This window comes from Lithobates pipiens, unplaced genomic scaffold (assembly GCF_037356315.1).
Source record: "Lithobates pipiens isolate NorthernLeopardFrog02 unplaced genomic scaffold, aLitPip1_a1.2 Scaffold_16, whole genome shotgun sequence".
NCBI classification, from domain to species: Eukaryota; Metazoa; Chordata; class Amphibia; order Anura; family Ranidae; genus Lithobates; species Lithobates pipiens.
The window spans coordinates 571,952,858-571,976,496 of record NW_027507748.1 but is presented as its reverse complement, the minus strand read 5'-3'; the positions used below and the strand labels follow the sequence as shown (position 1 = coordinate 571,976,496).

Genomic DNA, 23,639 nt, shown 5'->3' with positions numbered 1-23,639 from the left:
GAGGGGGGGCTAAAAGTGCCCAGTGGGCAAATAGTTACAATGGGTAGAATGTAGAGATCCCATTAGTGACGTAAGAGGATACACAGAGCCACTGCTCAGCCATACATATACTACAGACGTTCATTGTGTCAGTACTGCATATGAAAGATCCAAGAACAAATATTCTCCAGTCAGCAAACACCAAAGAAACAGTTCCGGGTCAGAGGCAGAGCAGTGCTGACCGGTATTTCCTGTCCTTGATCAAGCACACATGACACAAACACGAGGTCTGATACAGAAATGTGCTGAGTGGTGCGCTGGACCCCGCCCAGTGGAAATACACGAATAAGCAGCCCGTCTCCTCCCACTAAGTGCTACAGTCATGTGCGTGATTCCGCCCACTAACAACTACAGGACTATGCCGGGCCTTACTCCGCCCACTAACAGCTCCAGGACTATGCCGAGTCGGACCTAACTCCGCCCATTAACCCATATAAGCCTTTCGCCTTTTCGCGTGGTTTGCCATAGAAATGGCATATTAGCGGGTAAAGCGCTGCCCACCAACCCCTTCCCCTCATAGGCCGGGGCAGGCTGGGAGCTGTAGCTCCTTGCACTGACGCCTCCTGGAGCGGACATGAGGCAGCCAACAGCAGGTAGGTCACGCGCTCCGATAAGCGGCGTTTTCTCTTCCCCCTTCTCCTTGGTTGGCTCCGCCCGCTGTCTCCTCCCCCCGTTGCCCTGCGGTAAGATGGCGGCTCCCGCCTGGGACGCTGCTGTGCGGCACGTGCTGTGTGATGGCGCTGGCCGCTGACCTCTAAGTGCCGGAAGCGAAGTCGGACGGAGCGTGCGCAGAAGCGGCCCGAGGGAGGAGAAGCGGGCGGAAGAGGCCGGGCCGTGTAGCCGCCGCAGCAGCTCGGGGAGGGTGTGGGGGGCTTGGCCTGTGTGACAAGCAGTGCGGGCCCGCCGCTGTCACTCACTCGTCCTTCCTTCTTCCCATCCCGCACTAATCCTTGCCTGTCTCTCCCCCCCCACTCCCCTCCCTCCTTTCCCCTCTGTGTCGTCATCCCGGGACCCGCTCCGTGCCGGAGGATGCTCTTGTTTGTAGAGGTGAGAGGGGTACAGGAGGCCGCCATGTGACTGAGGCCGGCCTGACACAGCAATCCGGAGAGGGGGCGGGGAGTTGTGCCGGCCTCGTGTGGGGTGAGAAGGGCGGCCGGACACACGGCTCACCCGAGGGGGAGGGGAGGCCTGGCACTCACCGCACTGACCTTTTGGTGACGCTGCTGCTGGAAGAGCCAAGGTTATACCGAGGGGCAGACCGGACATATGGGGAACTCGGCACCAGTAACCGGAGAGCGCATGACCGGTCTGAGGGTGCAAACGGGCCTACCGAGAGGGTGACCGCATATGACGGGGAAGAGTGACCTCATATATGATGGGGGGGGGGGAGGCGAAGTGTGAACTCGTATATAATGGGGGGGAGGGGAAGTGTGAACTCATATATAATGGGGGGGGGGGGAAGTGTGACCATATATATATATATATATATATATATATATATATATAATGGGGGGAGGGGGAAGTGTGACCTCATATATATAATGGGGGAGTGTGACCTCATATGATGGGGGGGGGAGGGGAAGAGGTGTGACCTCATATATGATGGGGGGGAGGGGAAGAGGTGTGACCTCATATATGATGGGGGAGGGGGAAGAGGTGTGACCTCATATATGATGGGGGGGAGTGGAAGAGGTGTGACCTCATATATAATGGGGGGGAGGGGAAGAGCGTGACCTCATATATGATGGGGGGGGAGGGGAAGAGGTGTGACCTCATATATGATGGGGGGGGGAGGGGAAGAGGTGTGACCTCATATATGATGGGGGGGGGGGGAGAAGAGGTGTGACCTCATATATGATGGGGGGGGGGGGGGAAGAGGTGTGACCTCATATATGATGGGGGGGGAAGAGGTGTGACCTCATATATGATGGGGGGGGAAGAGGTGTGACCTCATATAGGATGGGGGGGGGAAGAGGTGTGACCTCATATAGGATGGGGGAAGAGGTGTGACCTCATATAGGATGGGGGAAGAGGTGTGACCTCATATATGATGGGGAGGGGAAGAGGTGTGACATATATGATGGGGGAGGGGAAGAGGTGTGACCCCATAGGACGGGGGGAGGGGAAGAGGTGTGACCCCATAGGACGGGGGGAGGGGAAGAGGTGCGACCCCATAGGACGGGGGGAAGGGGAAGAGGTGTGACCCCATAGGACGGGGGGAAGAGGTGTGACCCCATAGGGCGGGGGGAGGGGAAGAGGTGTGACCTCATAGGACGGGGAAGTGTGACCTCATATGATGGGGGGGGGCAGAGGGGAAGTGTGACCTCATATGATGGGGGGGGGGGGAGAGGGGAAGTGTGACCTCATATGATGGGGGGGGGGAGAGGGGAAGTGTGACCTCATATGATGGGGGGGGGGGGGGAGAGGGGAAGTGTGACCTCATATATGATGGGGGGGGGGGGAGAGGGGAAGTGTGACCTCATATATGATGGGGGGGAGGGGAAGTGTGACCTCATATATGATGGGGGGGGGAGGGGAAGTGTGACCTCATATATGATGGGGGGGAGGGGGAAGTGTGACCTCATATATGATGGGGGGGGAGGGGAAGTGTGACCTCATATATGATGGGGGGGGAGGGGAAGTGTGACCTCATATATGATGGGGGGGAGGGGAAGTGTGACCTCATATATGATGGGGGGAGGGGAAGTGTGACCTCATATATATGATGGGGGGGGAGGGGAAGTGTGACCTCATATATGATGGGGGGGGGGAGGGGAAGTGTGACCTCATATATATGATGGGGGGGGGAGGGGAAGTGTGACCTCATATATGATGGGGGGGGAGGGGAAGTGTGACCTCATATATGATGGGGGGGAGGGGAAGTGTGACCTCATATATGATGGGGGGGGGAGGGGGGGAAGTGTGGCCTCATATATGATGGGGGGGGGAGGGGAAGTGTGGCCTCATATATGATGGGGGGGGGGAGGGGAAGTGTGGCCTCATATATGATGGGGGGGGGGGGGAAGTGTGACCTCATATACGATGGGGGAGGGGAAGTGTGACCTCATATACGATGGGGGGGGGAGGGGAAGTGTGACCTCATATATGATGGGGGGAGGGGAAGTGTGACCTCATATATGATGGGGGGGGGGAGGGGGAAGTGTGACCTCATATATGATGGGGGGGGGGAGGGGAAGTGTGACCTCATATATGATGGGGGGGGGGAGGGGGAAGTGTGACCTCATATATGATGGGGGGGGGGGGAGGGGAAGTGTGACCTCATATATGATGGGGGGGGGAGGGGAAGTGTGACCTCATATACGATGGGGGGGGGAGGGGAAGTGTGACCTCATATATGATGGGGGGGGGGGAGTTTGACCTCATATACGATGGGGGGGGAGGGGGGAAGTGTGACCTCATATATGATGGGGGGGAGGGGAAGTGTGACCTCATATATGATGGGGGGGGGGGAGGGGAAGTGTGACCTCATATATGATGGGGGGGGGGAGGGGAAGTGTGACCTCATATATGATGGGGGGGGGGAGGGGAAGTGTGACCTCATATATGATGGGGGGGGAAAGTGTGACCTCATATATGATGGGGGGGAAGTGTGACCTCATATATGATGGGGGGGGGGGGAGGGGAAGTGTGACCTCATATATGATGGGGGGGGAGGGGGAAGTGTGGCCTCATATATGATGGGGGGGGGAGGGGAAGTGTGGCCTCATATATGATGGGGGGGGGGAGGGGAAGTGTGGCCTCATATATGATGGGGGGGGGGAAGTGTGACCTCATATACGATGGGGGAGGGGAAGTGTGACCTCATATACGATGGGGGGGGGGGAAGTTTGACCTCATATACGATGGGGGGGGAGGGGGAAGTGTGACCTCATATACGATGGGGGGGGAGGGGGAAGTGTGACCTCATATACGATGGGGGGGAGGGGGAAGTGTGACCTCATATATGATGGGGGGGGAGGGGGAAGTGTGACCTCATATATGATGGGGGGGGGAGGGGAAGTGTGACCTCATATATGATGGGGGGGGGAGGGGAAGTGTGACCTCATATATGATGGGGGGGGGAGGGGAAGTGTGACCTCATATATGATGGGGGGGGGAGGGGAAGTGTGACCTCATATATGATGGGGGGGGGAGGGGAAGTGTGACCTCATATATGATGGGGGGGGGAAAGTGTGACCTCGTATATGATGGGGGGGAAGTGTGACCTCATATATGATGGGGGGGGGGAGGGGAAGTGTGACCTCATATATGATGGGGGGGGAGGGGAAGTGTGACCTCATATATGATGGGGGGGGACGGGAAGTGTGACCTCATATATGATGGGGGGGGGGGGGGGAAGTGTGACCTCATATATGATGGGGGGGGGAGGGGAAGTGTGGCCTCATATATGATGGGGGGGAGGGGAAGTGTGACCTCATATATGATGGGGGGGGAGGGGAAGTGTGACCTCATATATGATGGGGGGGGAGGGGAAGTGTGACCTCATATATGATGGGGGGGAGGGGAAGTGTGACCTCATATATGATGGGGGGGAGGGGAAGTGTGACCTCATATATGATGGGGGGGAGGGGAAGTGTGACCTCATATATGATGGGGGGGGGGGGAGTGTGACCTCATATATGATGGGGGGGGGGGGAGTGTGACCTCATATATGATGGGGGGGGGGAGGGGAAGTGTGACCTCATATATGATGGGGGGGGAGGGGAAGTGTGACCTCATATATGATGGGGGGGGAGGGGAAGTGTGGCCTCATATATGATGGGGGGGGGGGGGGGAAGTGTGACCTCATATATGATGGGGGGGGGGGAGGGGGAAGTGTGACCTCATATATGATGGGGGGGGGGAGGGGAAGTGTGACCTCATATACGATGGGGGGGGAGGGGGAAGTGTGACCTCATATACGATGGGGGGGGAGGGGGGAAGTTTGACCTCATATACGATGGGGGGGAGGGGGAAGTGTGACCTCATATATGATGGGGGGGGGGGAGGGGAAGTGTGACCTCATATATGATGGGGGGGGAGGGGAAGTGTGACCTCATATATGATGGGGGGGGGAGGGGAAGTGTGACCTCATATATGATGGGGGGGGGAGGGGAAGTGTGACCTCATATATGATGGGGGGGGGAGGGGAAGTGTGACCTCATATATGATGGGGGGGGAGGGGAAGTGTGACCTCATATATGATGGGGGGGGAGGGGGAAGTGTGGCCTCATATATGATGGGGGGGGAGGGGGAAGTGTGGCCTCATATATGATGGGGGGGGGGAGGGGAAGTGTGGCCTCATATACGATGGGGGGGGGGGGGGGGGAGTTTGACCTCATATACGATGGGGGGGGGGGGGGGAAGTGTGACCTCATATACGATGGGGGGGGGAGGGGGAAGTGTGACCTCATATATGATGGGGGGGGAGGGGAAGTGTGACCTCATATATGATGGGGGGGGAGGGGAAGTGTGACCTCATATATGATGGGGGGGGGAGGGGAAGTGTGACCTCATATATGATGGGGGGGGAGGGGAAGTGTGACCTCATATATGATGGGGGGGGGGAGGGGAAGTGTGACCTCATATATGATGGGGGGGGAGGGGAAGTGTGACCTCATATATGATGGGGGGGGAAGTGTGACCTCATATATGATGGGGGGGAAGTGTGACCTCATATATGATGGGGGGGGGGGAGGGGAAGTGTGACCTCATATATGATGGGGGGGAGGGGAAGTGTGACCTCATATATGATGGGGGGGGAGGGGAAGTGTGACCTCATATATGATGGGGGGGGAGGGGAAGTGTGACCTCATATATGATGGGGGGGACGGGAAGTGTGACCTCATATATGATGGGGGGGGGGACGGGAAGTGTGACCTCATATATGATGGGGGGGGGGGGGGGGGGGAAGTGTGACCTCATATATGATGGGGGGGGGGAGGGGAAGTGTGACCTCATATATGATGGGGGGGGGGGAGGGGAAGTGTGACCTCATATATGATGGAGGGGAAGTGCATGACCTCATATGTGAAAGTGGGGGAGAGAGTGTGCCTTTGGATACCGGGGAGACTGCAACCTCGTATATGGGGGGGGGGGGGGTGAGGCCTCATATACCCGGGGTGACCTCTTCTCACTCCATCACTAGCTGCTGTATTGGGCATGATAACAAACCATTTTCAAGAACTAACTTGAGCAGTACTCATGGTGGGTGTAGATTACATCATAGCAGAAGCTTATGTGTTTTAAGGGTCAAAGATCTTGGGAAGTGGGTATCCTTGAAACATGTTAGTTTCTGATGCATAGGCAGAAACAAACTTCAAAAACCACCTTGATAAGTACTCGAGGCAGATATAGATAACATAGCAAGCAGAGGCTAATGCGTTTTAAGGGTTAATGTTCTGAGGAAGAGTATAACCCTCAAAACACGTTGGGTTTTGTGATGTCACCTATGCCTGTTTTAAGCACCGTTCAAGGTGGATTTTGAAGCTGGTTTCTGCCATATGATGTTTTCACTTGGTTTGTCATTATATCTACTAGTGTTTTTTATACAGTGACTGGTATATTGAGGGGTGCACCAGCCTTGTGCATTACGCTTTTTGTCTTAGACTTTGCGGTCAGTGTGTGTTTATTATGAATGGGGAGCCCTCTGGTATAATGCACACAAGGGGAACAAATCCAGGAGTTGAACTTGTTTTTACTATAGTAGTTGCTAGCACCCCCTGGTACAATTGGAGGGTTCCCCCCTGATCCTGCCTAGTTATTCCCATATTTAATGTATACAGGACTTGAGTATTTTCAAAGTTTATGGGCTATGTGTTTAGATCATTGACAGCCATGGAATGTGTATCTGGGGGAGAAAAAATGTCAGTTTCCATATGGTTGGAGGGGAGGGTTCATCTTCATAAAGATTCTGGTGTTCTTTAGAAGGATGCTTACCTTTTAGGATAGCCACACTGTATTTCATATGGTGGTCACATGTAGACTTTGCTATCCCTCAGCCTGGTCCCTAGAAATGTCTGAGTGGTGTGTGGCTATCAAGTTCCTGTAACTTTTTTCAAGAATCCGTTTTTAATGCTTTTATTGTCCTGAGGTGTCTCATTGTGAAAGTTTGCTTTTCCTGTATGTGTATCATACAGTGTTTGTCCCATGTGATGAGCAACATGTCAGCCAGCGGTGGATGTTACCGCACTTCCTGCTGCTTCTGTTCAGCTTGAGATCACTGCTGACGACAAGCTGTCTACCATCTTTTCCTGGCCTTCAAAGTATGTACATCCTTATCTGCTTAAGCAATGTGAAATCAAGAATTTGGTGGACGCTAGTGGATTCTAGCATGTGAACTTCAGATTACAGCACCTTTTAAATTGAAAATTAAAAACGAAATGTTAAACCTGTGTTTACAAATAGACGACACACAGGTAAGGTATAACCTTTCCTTAGTTAACAAACACATCTTTATATATTGCAACCTTCCATTGTAAGTTTTTTTTAATGTTTTTTTTTTTTTTTTTGTTTGGGCAATTCAACTTTTCCAAAGAAAAGCGGGTTTGCCTAGTGTCTAGACAGAATTTGTATCTGTTGTACTTGTAATAAAGGGGTTTAGTCTGCAGCAAATATACTGTGGTAACAATGTTTTTTTTTTTTTTAATCAATAGTTTTTATTAAAGTTTAAATTTTTATCAAGGACAAATGACAGAAATTATGACTAAATAACAGATCAGTTACAGTAGTTAGCTACATAGATGATGGCATCCAAAAATTCAATTATAATCGGGATATTAAAGATAACGATCGGGAGGTTATTAATACATCCATTATGGAGACAATACACAAAAGTAATATCAATATTATCTTCATATATTTATATACTGCCAATTTAAAGCAGAGGTCCACCCTAAAGTGGACCTTCCGCTCATTGGAACCCTCCCCCCCTCCGGCGCCATAATTGGCACCTTTCAGGGGGGAGGGGGGTGCAGATACCTGTACAGTACAGGTATCTGCACCCACTTCCGGGATAGCTCTCTGCGGAAAGGGGCGTAAATCTACGCCCCTTTCCGAAAGTCGCCTGCTGGGAAACACACAGCTCCCAGAGGCAGCGGGTCCATCCTTATTGCGCAGCGTGACTCGCGCATGCGCAGTAGGGAACCGGGAAATGAAGCTGAAAGGCTCCACTTCCTGATTCCCATACCCAAGATGGCGGCGGCAGCACCCGAGAGACGATCGAGAGATCAGCTTCGGGTGCCGACATCGCGTGCACGCTGGACAGGTAAGTGTCACTATTTTAAAAGTCAGCAGCTGCAGTATTTTTAGCTGCTGGCTTTAAAAAAAAAAAAAAACGCGGACTCCCGCTTTAAGTAATTCAATTGCAGTGTTTTTTTGACTGCCACTTAATTCTAAAAGAAGTTACCTGCAAAGAATGTTAATTCCTAGCCTTCTGTCCACCCTTTAAATCCTGCTGCAATGATGAAACCATCCAACAGTTTAAAAGTTCTTCCTGAGTATTCTATTGCTGGTCCCTTCCAGCGTGCATTGAATCCTCCTGCCACCTTACATTACTAAAGGACACAAAATTGATCTAGGGGTTGAGAGGAACCACTGAGCACTCTTGCGGGTAACACTGGGCCATTCATTTAAATTATGGATTTTAGGCATGCTACTCACGGCATTAAAGAGGAAGTAAACCCTGATGGGTTTACTTCCTCTTTTTTTCCCTGCAAAGGTAAAGCATAATGGACTACTATGCATCGCATAGTAGCTCATTATGTGTCACTTACCTGACACAGGAGCCAGCGAAGTCGCCGCTGTCACCTGTAGTCCGCCGCATCCATCTTGGTTGTGGCGTCTCTCGCAGCTCCGACGAATGACAGCGGAGAAGCCGCGATGACGTCACTCCCGCGCATGCGCACGGGAGTCGCGTCTCGGAGCTCCGACGCTGCCATTCGCCGGAGCCGCGATGACGTCACTCCCGCGCATGCGCACGGGAGTAGACAAATTTGGCAAATCCATTCTTGGACTTGCCGCATTTAGTGCGCCTGCGCGCCGCTGTCTACGGCGCATGCGCCGTAGACAGCGGTGCCCATTTTCGGGCAAATATCTCCTAAACCATATAGGTTTAGGAGATATTACTTGGACCTACAGGTAAGCCTTAATCTAGGCTTACCTGTAGGTCAAAGTTGTTTGGAAGGGTTTACTTCCATTTTAAGTACACAGCATGTGTATAGTACTCCCTGCCCTTCTGCCACAGGGCTGCTTCCCCCCACTGCATACGGGAAATTCCCAGCTGTTAAAGCGGGGTTCCACTGTCTCAAACGTTTTTTTTTTTTTTTTTTGGCATAGTGACAGATTTATCGATTTAAATATATAACGCACATGTTCAGTCCTTTTTCAAGTCGGCTGTCCTTTTTTCCAACACAAAAGAATACATTTTTTTTTTTTTTTAGTATGACGGTTGTCATCTTGCCTGTGGGCATGTGAAGCCCATAGGCATCCTATTCCGGGTCACTGTGCTGCTGGTGGACCAGCATGCACCGCCCACTCGATCCCCAATCTAGCACATGTGCAGTAACGGCAATTTCGAGCACAGTCAACAGCTCAGGTTGCTATCACAATGGGCGGCGTCGTAAGAAGTCCCGCTCCGTTGTGATGGCAATGGAGCTGTGCCGATTTTCTAAATCACGCGTTAACTCGCACCAGGCCGCCGCATTGACTCCTTGACAGTGCGGATAGAGGATATTACAAAATATCCACACTATCCCCGCCCATATCTGCAATCGCCACATAAAGGAAGTACACATGACTAGAAAAAAATAAGGTACTGTAGAAAAAAAGTTGTTTGAATATGTATTTAATTAGCTTTAGTTATTTTAAAATTGGGTGGAGCTCCGCTTTAAAGTGGTTGTAACCTCAGACATGAAATGGTAACAAACCATGTTCTTCAGTGTGTACTTGTCTCGATCCAGAGCAATAATTGGCATTTGTCTGTTTCATTCCTCTATCAGCATGAGTCACTTCTGACAAGTGTTCCTGACACCAAGAGAAAAGTGACATGGGAGGGACCTCCAGCTGATTGACCGCATCCACTGAGTGGGTGTGTCGCTTGCCTCCAATCAGCTCTCAAAACTCCCCACTGAGCTCTGTAACTTCAACTCTTGCTCCTTTTTATTTATTTTTCTAAACAAGCTTTATAAATTAAGGACTTTGAACAACTGTAGAGAAGACTTCAGAGGTACAACTTATGTGTGATTTGTTTCACCTGTGAAACACCTGAAGCCAGTCGCTTTACCAGGTTTGTTAGACCTAGACCCCTTTCACACTGGGGTGATTTTCAGGCGCTTTAGCACAGGAAAAGGCCTCTAAGTGCCTGAAAACCGCCTCCTATTCATTCCACTGTGACTTTTCACCTTTAGGCGGTGCGCTTGCGTGACGTTCTGAAAAGTTCTGCAAGCAGCATCTTTAAGGTGGGTTGAGCCATGTATTTAGCATTTCCAGGCGCCCTGCCCAATGGAACGAATTGGCAGCACTTTGAAAGTGCTGCAAAATGGGAGATTTTAACCCTTTTGGTGCTAAAACAAGCGGTGCTTTAGCGCTAACTACTAGCTTTCAGTGTGAAAGCAGTCTAAGGATTGATGGCCACGTTACATGACAGCCAAGAGTTGTAAATACAGCGGATACATTAGCTGCTGCTCTGACCTCTCAAAGATAGCTACAATTTATCAATTTTGTTTACTATTCCATTCATCTACGGGTCAACGGGATGAGCTTCAATCTGCATACTGTCAGCCAAAGGATGTAATCTGCATACTGTCAGCCAAAGGATGTAAAAGTGTTCCTCCCTATTTAACCCTTTTATGAACCCTTGGTATACCCTAATTAACTATCTTTGCCGCTTGGTTATTTTCCTGCTGATTTTTTTTTCTATCTCTAACCATAAATATTCAGTTTGTTTTGTTCATTTTTTTTTTTTTTTTGTTATCCAAAAGCTGAAAAAATTAACTTTTTTTTCCTTTTTCAAAGCTTTTTTTTAATTAGACATAGGAGAGGAGCGTATGACAGCAAATTTTCCCCTCGTCCAGTGAGAGACTGCCTTGTATTCCTTGAAAGAGTACAAGGAAGGGAATCTATCAAAACTGGAGCAGCTGTGCATGGTAATCAATAGGCTTTGACTTTTCAAAGATTAAGTGAACAAGCCGAATACAGAAGCGGTTTGCCTGATTCTGTTTGCTCCAGTTTTGAGAAAATCTGCTTAAAAGTAGTAGTAAACACACTTTTTAAAAACTTGCTGATGGATTTCATTGGTGCCCTGTCTGCTCAAAGACTGAGCCAAGCAATCTAACATTACGATTGCTTGGTCCTCACAGCTCGCTGAGCAGAGAGCTGTTAACTATCAGACACCCGTCTGCCATGCCTTGGCCATACGTCTCCTTTAAGACTTTACTGACACTTCAGAACATTCTCTTAACGGCAGTGTTGCTGAGTGAGCGACCTGTGTGAAATATGCAGAGAAGCTGCTTCAGCAGATCATGGCTATATCACTGTAGTGCATTCTACAGTGGTTTTCAATATCCCCAGCAATTCTTCTAATATAGCACATGCATTATTACGTCCTGAGAAGCCAGGCCAATGTAAATTGGCAATAAAAATCCAGACTTTTTTTACTTTAGAGCTGGCAAAATGAGAGATTAATTCCTCGATAAATAAATAAATTCTTTTGATCGATACTCGCCTCTCCGCATCGACGTCACTGGACAGTGATGATAAATATGGACGTGGTTAACTAGGATCATTAGGGATCAACTAAGTGTAGGCAAATTTGATAACCTCCATTTTTAACATTGTAAAAAACAAAACAAAATGTAAACACTCGTATATCTGCGTGACTGGCTAAAGTAATGCCTACTATCAAGTGACAGTCAATATACTAGACAAGTTTTATAATTCAAGTTGAACTAACTTTCAAAATTTTTCTTAAAGTTTAATAAAAAATTACTTGCGTCAATGCTACATTTTCAATTTAAATGTATGTGTGAACTGTGAAGTTGGGTCATGGATTGTGGAAACTAACTAGTGTCGGGTGATTGTATATAGTGTATACCACATTTACCACTGACTAATGCAGGGTTGCAATGCAAGGAGATCAGCTAAAAGTAGTTGCATCTGTATGTGCGTTTATAATCAAAATGAATTGATTTTTCTTTTTTAATTGATCGAGCGCGAAAATTGTAATCAGTAACAGCCCTGCTTTTATTCATAGCCAAACTTTTTATTTCATGTTAAAATGGTGAAATTTTAACCCACTGCCAGATCCGGTTTAGCCTTTTTTTAGACATTTAAAAATTATAGGCCTGAGCTAAAACACTCTGAAAGCAGAGACCCTGAAGAATAGCATTTCTAGGATACTTGATGTAAGGCTACTTTCACACTGGGGCGGGCATCAGCAGTAAAGCGGTGCTATTTTTACCTTCATTTTAGTAGAGCTGTTCGGCTGCTAGCGGGGTGGTTTTAACCCCCGCTAGTGTCCGAAAGGGGGATAAAAGCGCTGAGGTGGCAGTTTGGTGGTTTGGCGCTGCCCCATTGATTTTAATGGGCTGGGGCGCTTTAGGAGCGGTGTATACAGCGCTGCAAAGTAGGACTTTTACAGTCCTGCAAGCGCACCGCTCCAGCACTCGGGCTTTCACACTGGAGAGGCTCTTTACAGGTGCTATTTTTAGTGTTGTAGCGCTTGTGTGAAAGTAGCCCAACTTATGTGCAGGTTTTCAGCAAATGATGCAGTTAAAGTGATATGAAAGTTAGTTCTTTTTCATATTTCATGGGGCACAGGCTAATATTCACTACCTGCTGGGTTATACTTCATCAGGTGAATGGACACTGGTAGACCAAAGGTCTTCAGACAAGAAGTGATCCCCCTATATAACCCCTCCCATACAGAAAGTACTTTAGTTTTTTTTAACCTGTCTGCAAGTTGGATGGCACTTCTTTTTTTTGAACTCTCTGAGCTCCAAGTCTCTAGTCCCACAAACGGTTCCAAAAATTAAGGGGTTGACCAATCGGATCCATTTGACACAAGCTTTTATGCTTAAATGGTACCCGAGCCTCAGAAGAAGACTCGATCCTGTTTTGTCTGTAATGTGATCTCCGGGTGCTGGACCCTGCGGAGTGGAAATTCTGGACATTACAGCACTAAGGCATTTCTTGCAGGGTGCTGTACAGGTCCAAGGGAGGGCACCCTAAACATTAAAGTGTACCCAGTCCTTGAAGGTTCAAGTGACAGGAACCTGCTGTTAAGGGTGAAGATTAGGCCCTAATTTCCTAAGTGGCCCTGCGCCTGGACAGGTAAGTGAAACGCCTTTATTTTATTATTGTGGGTTGTGCCAGTGATTGTAACAATCAGTCAAGCTAGCTAAAGGCTTGACACCTGTGTGCAGTGACCATACGGGGGACTTCTGGGCTTTCTGTGTACGTTTTTGCTTATCTGGCTATTTTTTACCTGTACGATGGCGCACTACGGTGCACCATTTCTCCTTGGTTTGCCATGGCGCATGTGCATTCACAAGAGCGCCTCTGGGCTCAGCATTTTGTTTTGGTGGCCATGGCGCACACTGATTTGCTGCATATGCGCCTGTAGCCTTTATCTGGGCGCAAAAAGATTTGCGCCATAGTCATGCCCACTCGCTGGAATCATGCGCATGCATGCATAGAACGTTCTGGCGCGCACCCAGCTTATTTAAGCTGTATGCCAAGCATGTGGGACTTCCAGAAGGCAGCTGTGGGGACATGAGCAGGCTCTGAACAGACACTTGCAGTGGTTCATGTCTCCTTACCCGGGTCATGTGAGTCAACAGGTGTTGCTTGGCAGGCTAAAAGTGCTTGGGATTGTTGCATAGGGGCTTGTGAGCCCTATTAAAGGGTCTCCCTTTTGAGGTGTTTTAACTACACCCAAGTACTATTGTTTGTGGCATTGAATGTGTTCCAAAAGAGTTGGGACTAACACCACAGGGAAGGGCACATCTACATCAGTAGTTCCTGATGAACCTAGTCGTATCCCTAGTGTTTTATCCATAGGCTCCTGGGCAATCTGAGCCGCTGTGTCTGGTATTGTACCTACAAGCAAAGCTGCTTCACCCTTTATCACCAAGGATGAACTGTCCTCAGCCCTAGCTGGGTTAGAGCACAGGATTGGTGACATGATTGCCTCCATCCTGCAGGGTGGCAGGAAACATGACAGATCCCCTTCTGAGTCTCCTCATCTGGAGCAGGAATAGGTTGAGGTTGGGGAAGAGCTTAAATCTCATGATTCAGTGGAGGGCCTGGCAGATGAGTCTGCTTCCGAGCAATCTGGACAAGATATCCACTCGGTCTGCCACAGTCGCAGAGGTTTTTGATCCTGACTGACCAAAATGGTTTGTTCTGCCTTTAAGTTGCCTCTTGCAGAGGTGACTGAGGCCCCCCCTCCCTCCCTCTTTGGGATCGGAGACCTTTTCAGGTCGCACAGACTTTCCCACTACACCCCCTGTTGGAACAGGTGGGGTATGCTGATTGGTAACATCCTGACAGGACTTTTGTTGCTCCTGAGAGGTTTTCTTTTTTATATCCCATGGATGAAAAGCTTGTTAAAAATTGGATGCCAGGTAGGGGTGCAACAGATCGTCACCGATCTGTGATCTAAACGTGTCAACCTGTTTGAATCGGCACACCCTGTGATCCGCCGACCGCTCCGCTGCCTTGGCCTTAGGAAAGACTGTGGCTTCGGCCTAGCTCCAGAGCGGTGGCTATCTTGGTACACCCAGCAGCCGTTTACAATGTGATCACTCCCTCAAATGAAGGAGCGATCACTTGTAAACTGGCGTCATATCATGACACCAGTTCCTCTTCTGTATTGATCTGTACAAGGTAGGGAAGAGATCTGATGGCAGCAGCGCTGTGTGCCCACAGCGCTGATCTGTGATAATTGCAGTCACATCCCTCAATACCCTGCCAATATTAAAGGGGGGATGACGTGGATATTACAGTGGGTACTATATGGTGGTTTTAATTTTCACAGGTTTTTGCAAATTCAATTTGCTGATCCGAAAAATTATCCGATCCGTGACTCCGATCCGACCAAATAGTAAAATATTTAGGTCTGGTTCTAAACACGATCCAAGCAAAAGTATTATTGTCACCCGTAAGGTTCTATGCTCTCAAGGATCAGGTGCGACAGATAGGCGACACCAGACAATCCTCCATTCGGTTCTGTATGAGTCTTCTAGGGAGGATGGTTTCCTCCGAAGCAGTGCCCTATGCCCAGTGCCATTCCAGGCCTTCACAAGACATCTTGTTGGCTTGGAACATAACAAAAAGCCCTGGATTATCCAATATGCTCATCTCCTCAGGCATGCTTAAGACTAAACTGGTTGCAATATCAGAACCTGCAAAAGGGAAAATTCTTTCTCCCAGTAACTTGGAGTACTGACTAGATGCCATTCTCTCAAGCTGGGGAGTGGCCCTAGATGGGCTCACAGCCCAGGGGAAATGGTCAAACGGAGCAGACCCTGCCCATTAACATCCTAGAATTACGGGCAGTACGTCTGGCCCTGCGATCCTGGACGGTGGAGCTTCGAGACTGTCCCATCGGCCTGACAATGCCACGGCAGTGGTCTATATAAACCACTAAGGCGATAAGGAGTCATTCAGCTCTGAAGGAGGTGAACTAAATGCTAGCCTGGGCAGAGGGACATGTGCCAATTGTATCGGCAGTCCATATCCCAGGAGTAGAGAACTGGAAGGCAGATTATCTCAGCTGCCAGTAGCTCTGCCCTTAGGAATGGTCCCTACACCCAGAGGTGTTCCAGGAAATTTGCCAATGTTGGGGGATGGCCAGAGATCGACCTACTGGCATTCAGGTTGAACAAGCTACAGCAGTTTGTCTCAATCCTCTGGCAATTGGAGCAGATGCTCTGATAGTTCCATGGAGCCAGTACTCCCTGGTTTATGCTTTCCCTCTGATCCCTCTACTTCCATATTTGTTTCCCAGGATATGGGGAGAGGGGATTCCAGTCATTCTGGTGGCTCCAGCCTGGCCCAGAAGGCCCTGGTTCCCAGAGATTGACAATAAACGGACCATGGATGCTTCCATGTCGCTCTGATCTACTTTCTCTGGCCTATATTCCACCCCAATTTACAGTCTCTAAATTTGACCGCATGGCTATTGAAGCCAGGGTGTTAAAGGACGTGGCATCTTGGGACCAGTGGTGTCTACTCTACTGAATACTATAAAAGCTATCACTAGGAAGACTTATCCTAAGGTCTGGAAGACTTGTATTGATGTGAAGCCAGAAAATGGCATCCTCGAAAATGTGATTGGGAGAATTCTTTTTTACAGTTAGCTGTGGAAATCAAATTGGCTTTGCGTTAGAGCTGCACAATTAATAGTTAAGAATCGTTATCGCGATCTTGACTAAAGTGTTTCCCGATTCTTTCTATGCAAATCTCTCTGCTCTTAAGCCACAGCCATCAAAAAGGAAGAGAAACTGGGCAGTTTGCCAAGAACTAAACCTTCTTTATCAGTTGAACTTAAGTATAAACCTTTGTAACAATTGGTGGAATAGACTGTAAGTGAAAAGTTTAACCACTAAAAAATTATATATATAATTTTTGTAGACCCCATATAGAATAAAATGGTTGCAATATTTTGTCACACGGTCTTTCAAATTTTTGCAATTTAAAAAAAAAAAAAATTTAATGAATTTTAAAAAACGAACCAGTAAAGTTGGCCCTTATTTATTTATTTTGTATAAAATTTATTAGGGCTGCAACCAACTATTATCTTCATAATCGATTAATCGGCCGATTTTATTTTTTCGATTAATCGGATAGATAAAAAAAACTGAAAAAGGGGAAATATATATATACCATATTTATCGGCGTATAACACGCACAGGTGTATAACACGCACATTCATTTTAAGAGGGAAGTTTCAGGAAAAACGTAAATTTTTGTATTGACTTATAACACGCACACGCTATTTGCACCCGATTTTCATGGTGAAAGTGAGTGTTATACGCCAATAAATACAGTGTGTGTGTGTATATGTATGTGTTCTCTCCCCCCCCCAGTATAGATGACACATTCCTCCCCTCTCACATGATGTCACTGCCCCACCTCCTCTCAGTGCTCCACTCCCCCCCCCCCCCCCCCCCCCGGTGTCTCAGGTTTTCTCACCCCTTCATGGTGACAGCGGCTCCGCCTCGGTGTGCTGGGGTGGTGTGGGGCGAAGTCTCAGTCCGGACCCACCACGTGACTCAGCCGACTCCTCCAAATGGAGCGAAGGGCACCCCGAAGCCGGGAGATGGATGCACGCATGTGCAGAGCACAACCTCCAATCACTGCAGCGCTGAAAAGTGGACTGGCGAGGGCTGCCTACGCTCTGCGGCAGGTCTATCGGAAGGCTGCTGGGTAGAGGGGGGAGGAGGAGCCGAAAGCAGCGCAGGTGCCTTGTTGGCGGGACGTCAGCTGGGTGGAGAATGCAAGTAGGCGTAGCTGCGTGCTCATGGACGACGTGGTGCATGCCTAGGACACGGGAGGATACACAGGATTCTAAGGGACCGGCAGGGGTGAAGGTGTGGCCTAGGGGTGCAACGGATCAAAACTCACGGATCGGATCGTTCCTCGGATCAGAGTCACGGATCGGATCAATTTTCGGATCTGCAAAAAATAACACTATCCCCGCCCCCCACAGCCACATTGTTTATTTAAATAAAAGGTATAACACTATCCCCCCCCCCAATAAGATGCAGCTTATTACAAGCATAAAAACATAGTCAGCATATCACTGATTTGCGCCAAGCTCACCGCCGATCAAAGTTCCTCCAAACAGACTGCTGTGATGAGTCCCGGGATGACTCCTATTGGCGCAAATCGTCAGTGATATGCTATGTTTTTATGCTTGTAATCTGCATTTTATTTTGGGGGGGGGGGGAGATAGTGTTGTACCTTTTTATTTAAATCAACAATGTGGCTGTGCCGAGCAAGTGGGATTGGATAACTACTATCTAATAGTAGTTATTAGCTTAGATTAGGTAATGTAGTGGTACCTGCATAAAAGTTTTGAATGAGGGCAGGCAAGGCATCCAGCGTGACTCCTCCTGGATTCCTTCACTTGGGCTGACACAGGCTGAACGCGCTGGGGGTGACGTCAGCGCGCAGCTCGCCGCCGCGGGTGTACCAAGATGGCTGCCAGCTCCGGAGCTAGGCTGAAGCCGTGGCCTTGCCTAAGGCTACGGATCGTATGGTGCGGACCAACTAATCAATGATGAAAATCGTTGACAACGATTTTCATTATCGATTAATCGTTTCAGCCCTAATGTGAATGATGTTGATGCGAGAATCGTGATCTTTTTATCCTAAGCAAAAAATTTTGATTCTCATTTTAGCCAGAATCGTGCAGCTCTACTTTGCGTACACTCAAAGGTCAAGTTTCGGCCGTATCAGTATTCTTCTAAAGGCCTTTAGCCTCCCATTCACTGATTCAAGGGTCAACTCACTTGCTTCCCCCTGTTGGGTCACCTATGTGTCCTTGGGACTTGAACTTGGTGCTGTCTGTTATAGAAACCATTTGAACCCATTAAGGAAATTCCATTAGACTTGCTGTCATGCAAGCTAGCCTTCCTGATGGCTATCAGCTAGAAAGGTCAGAGTTGGCGGCCCTTCCATGCAGGGAACCATTCTTAATCCTTCACCATGACAGAGTTGTGTTACGACCTGTTCCATTATTTTTGCCAAAAGTCGTGTCAGCCTTTCATTTAAATCGGGACATTATTTTGCCACCTTTCTTCAATCAGCCTCGTTCGGAAGACTTGCATTCTTTGGATGTTGTCCAGGTAGCTTCCGCAGCTTCCATTGCCAATAGGGTCTGTCAGTTGGTCATTCAGGCCTAAGGTCTGAAACGTAAAACTCCTCCCTTTTAGGGGGAAAGCTCATTCTACCAGGGGTGTAGGAACTTCCTGGACTTTTCGCCATCAGGTATCTGGCTCAGATTTGTAATGCTGCTTCTTGGTCTTTAGTGGATACGTTCACAAAATGTTATCAAGTAGATGTTCAAGCAGCTGAGGATTTGGCTTTTGGCCACAATGTACTGCGGGCTGCCCTATGAGTTCTGATGGCTATTGCTTGGCTGGGTGTCTCCCTCCCTATTCATAGTTCATAAGGTTGAATAAAGCCACCAGTCCATCCAGTTCAACCTGAGTGAGTGTCTACCCCTATCCCTGTACATTGCACACTCACATTGTGGGCTCCTTGAGGGTAGGGGCCAATCTAAGGTCCCCATTCATATACTAGGGCCAATTTTGGACAGAAGCCAATTAACCTACCTGCATGTCTTTGGAGTGTGGGAGGAAACCGGAGTACCCGGAGGAAACCCACGCAGGCACAGGGAGAACATGCAAACTCCAGGCAGATAGTGTTGTGGTTGGGATTTGAACCAGTGACCCTTCTTACTGCTTGGTGAGTGCTAACCACTACACCACTGTGCCGCCCTATTGCTCTGAGACTTCCCAGCAGGTAACCAATATTAGCTGGACTGTGTCCCATGATGTATGAGGATTTTTGTCATACTTGTAAAATCCTTTTCTTTGAGTACATCATGGGATGCAGAGATCCCTCCCCCTTTTTTATTTTTTATATTTTTTTGATTTAGTGCTTGCTACAAAAGTAAAGTATTTCCTGTATAGGAGGGGTTATATAGGGGATCACTTCCTGTCTGAAGACCCTTGGTCTACCAGTGTCCATTCACCTGATAAAGTATAACCCAGCAGGTAATGAATAGCCTGACTGTCCCATAATGTACTCAAAGAAAAGCACTTCACAGGTAATTATGGCGTAAAAATTATATTTCTTTTTTGCCAAAAAAATAAAAAATTATACTTTCCCGCCCTGTGAAGGGGCTTTGCAGAGTGCTGATCCTCTTCTTAGGTCCTGCTTAGGCACTCCTGGCCCCACCCTCCTAAGTGTCCCAACAGCAAGCGGCTCTGTGTCCATTCAGACACATAGCCACGGACTGGCCCCCTCTTGTTGGTGCTCTGATTTTGATTATCACTAGTGGGAGCCAATGGCACTTTGCTGCTGTCTCAGCCAATGAGGGAGAGTCCCGGACAGCTGAGTCTCTTGCAACATTGCTGGATTGATGGGGCTGAGGTAAGTATTAGAGGGCTGAGTGGGGCTGCTGCACAGGCTCTTTATCTAGAATGCATTAAGATGAGAAAAACAAATACCTTTACAATATATTACTTAGTTTTTGGTATCTTATAGATGAGTAAGGCTTGTCATGCTTGGTATCTAAAGTGGTTCTAAAGGAAGAAGGTTTTTTATCTACATGCATTCTATGTGCAGCAGCCCCCCTAATACCTGATCCCCCCCCCCATCTCGATCCAGTGATCAACAAGAGCCTTGGCTGTCCAGGACTCTCCATTGGCTAAGACTGCATCAGACACCATTGGCTCCCACTGATGTCAGTGAGCCAATGAGAGAAGGTGGGGCTGGGACACAGCTTTGTGTCTGAATGGACACAGCAGCAGCTCTGCCCAGGTGCCCCCATGGCAAGCTGCTTGCTGTGGGGGCAGGAGGGAGGGGCTAGGAGCGTCAGTGAGGAACCAGAGGAGGATCTGGGCTGTTCTGAGAGCAGGAGGTCTTGAGAGGAACGGAGAACGATTAGGTTGGTATTTATAGATTAGGCTTGTGATGTAGCTGGGGGTGTAATTGTGGATGGCTTTGTATGTAGTTAGTATTTTGAATTCAATTCTTTAGCCAACCGGAAGCCAGTGGAGGGATTGACAAAGGGGTAGCAGAGACAGAGCGATTGGTAAGGTGGATGAGTCAGGAAGCGGCATTCATGATGGGTTGAAAAGGTGATAGATTATGTAGAAGTAAGCCAATGAGAAGGGAGTTGCAGTAGTCGAGGGAAGATATGACCAGCGAGTGGTTTAAGACCTTTGTTGTGTCATTGGTTAGAAAGCGGCGTATTTTGGAGATGTTGCAGAGGTTGAGGCTCCAGGATTTGGGCAGTGGTTGGACGTGGTGCTTAAAGGAGGGTTTGGAGTCCAGGACTACACCTAGAACCTTGGCATGTGGGGATGGGCTTATAGTTGTGCCAATAATTTTTGATAGAGGTTCGGGGAAGGTGCTTATGAGGGAGGAAAAACTAGGTTCAGTTTTGGAGAGTTTGAGGAAGTGGTGTAACATCCAGACTGATATCTGATAGTAAATTAGTGATACGTGAGGGGTAGAGAAATAGATTTGGGTGTCGTCAGCGTAGAGGTGGTATTGGAAGCCATGGGAGGCTATCAGCTGACCCAGGGAGGTGGTGTAGATTGAAAATAGGAGTGGTCCAAGAACAGAACCTTGGGGGGCCCCAACTGAGATGGTTGCTATATTTTGTTGCACTGTATTTGCGCAGCATTTTTTTTCCACTCAATTTTTGTAAAAAATACATTTCAATTCATTAAAAAAAAACTAAACGCAACGTTGGCCCAATTTTTTTTTGTACGTTATGAAGGGTAATTTTACGACGTGAGAATTGATCTTTATTGTTAGCAAAATAATTGTGGATCTCATTTTAGCCAGAATTGTGCAGCTTGAGTACTAGCCCATTATGCTTTTGCTTTTCAGGGGAATAAAGAGGAAGTAAAACCCTTGAGGGTTTACTTCCTCTTTAATAGCACTTTGTTTAATTGCGGGACAGTATATAAAGCTTAAAAATGATAATAAAAACAGGATGTACCTGAGATAAATTTTGAGTGTCATGGCAAAGGCTGTGAATACTTATGTACATTATTTTTTTTTTTATTAAATTTGCACAGATGTCAAACTTTCACGTTGTTATTGTGGGGTATTGTTCGTACAATTTTGAGGAAAATAATGAATTTTGCCTGTAACAAAAAAGTGAAGCTCTGTGAATACTTTCTAGATACACTGTATATGCACCCTAATGTGCCTTAGTAAACACTATAATAAACAAAGTTCTTATTTGTGCTCGATGTGTGGGTGTACCCAGCTCCCAATGATAAAATACTACACATTTTTGTTAAATTTGTGTTCAGTTTAGTGGTTAAATTTTAGTTTGTCTAGGCTTGTTTGGGGAGGGGAGAAATTATGATCACCCTAAATTTTACCTGATGTTGCACAATGGGAGAGATTTGCTAAAACTGGTGTACACAGAATTTGGTGCAGTTGTGTATAGTAGCCAATTACATTTTAACGTTGGCTTGTTCAATTAAAGTAGAACTAAAGGCTAAATCCTTTTTTTTAGGTTTGGATAGTGCAGAGGAAATTGAACCCCCGTCAGGTTTTAATTGCTTTCTGTGCCCCCCGTTCAGGGAATTTGCTTTCTCTTTGTCCGGTTTACCGTTCTTGAAAGTAAAAAAATCCCTACTTTTGGTTTGTCCCCAGAAAATTAATAAAGGGGAAATGTTCAAATGGGGACATAAGTTTTTGTGGTCTGGGGGTTCATAAGGAATTGCCTTTTGCATTGATTTCCTCTGGCTTCTTGTTTGGCTATGGAACAGTAAGTGAAAGGAAGTCTCCAATGGGACACAAGCTGAAAAATCTGATGGGAGTATAACCCTTGTTTACTCTATCCAAAAGGGATGGGGTTTTGTCTATAGTTCTACTTTAAGCTTTGACAATAAAAGCTGATTACTTTGCACATCTGTACCCATTGTAGTGCACCTGTTTTTTGTAGTCTCGAGACCCATATTTAATTAAGTTTACCTGCTCGGACGCCGCTGGGGAGAGGTTGCCAGAAGTAGTGACATGCTGCATATGGGTGGCAAGTGACATGCTGCATATGGGTGGCAGGTCGCCTATAGAAATGATGGGGTACTGAAGTTTGTCGCCATTTAAGCGCACAAACTTAAGATTTGATTTTTTTAAATCTATTTTACTCTTGAGTTTGCCCTAAGTCACTTTAGGGTTTTTTAATGCCATTTTGCATTTCCTAGTCCTTTGCGGCAATATCAAATGATATAAAAAATTGAAACTACCACTGTTATTCAGTAGGGGTGTTAGATTTCAGAAAATATTTTATGAAATTGTTTTTATTAAACGTGCGCAAAAAAGCGGCTCTTGCAGCAAAAGGGTTAAGATGTCCAAAATCTGTAAAAAAAAAAAAAAAAAAAATTCCTACTTGCACTGGTCCTAGGATCTGAGCGGGGCTAAGACAGGGCTTGACAAATTTGCTTGGAATCTAGGAGCCAGCTAAAAAAAGTTAGGCACCAGGTCGGTAACGGCGATCCGGACCTGTCTCTGGCCTAACATGGAGACGAGTGAGGGGAAGATGGCGCAGCCCCCCCACCTGTCTCCAAGTCATTGCCCATAGCTCTTATTTTTTTTTTCAAATGACTTATTTTTTTTTTTTTAAATTGCATTTTAGTGTAAATATGAGATGTGAGGTCTCTGACCCCAGATCTCATATGAGGACCTGTCATACTTTTTTCTATTACAAGGGATTTTTACATTCCTTGTAATGGGAATAAAAGTGACAATTTTTTTTTTTTAAATGAACAGTGAAAAAAATAAGTTAAAGTAAGAAAATAAAAATAATTTTAAACGCGCCCTATCCTGCCCGCATATGA

General features: G+C 47.5%; 1 protein-coding gene across 2 annotated transcripts in view; it reads left to right on the top strand.

Moving 5' to 3' along the window:
• Positions 1-463: 463 nt before the first annotated feature.
• The window catches only part of LARP4 (La ribonucleoprotein 4), an 89,000-nt gene continuing 65,824 nt past the window's right edge, over positions 464-23,639 (top strand). Inside the window, exon 1 of one of the 2 annotated variants that reach the window (XM_077483729.1) lies at positions 464-632. Coding sequence is in view for 1 of the 2 variants with exons in the window: in XM_077483727.1 (XP_077339853.1) it covers positions 1,069-1,086 (18 nt within the window). In the remaining variant the exon portion in view is untranslated. Of the gene's footprint in view, positions 633-729; positions 1,087-23,639 lie in introns of those variants that run through there. The other variant, XM_077483727.1, reaches the window with a different exon arrangement.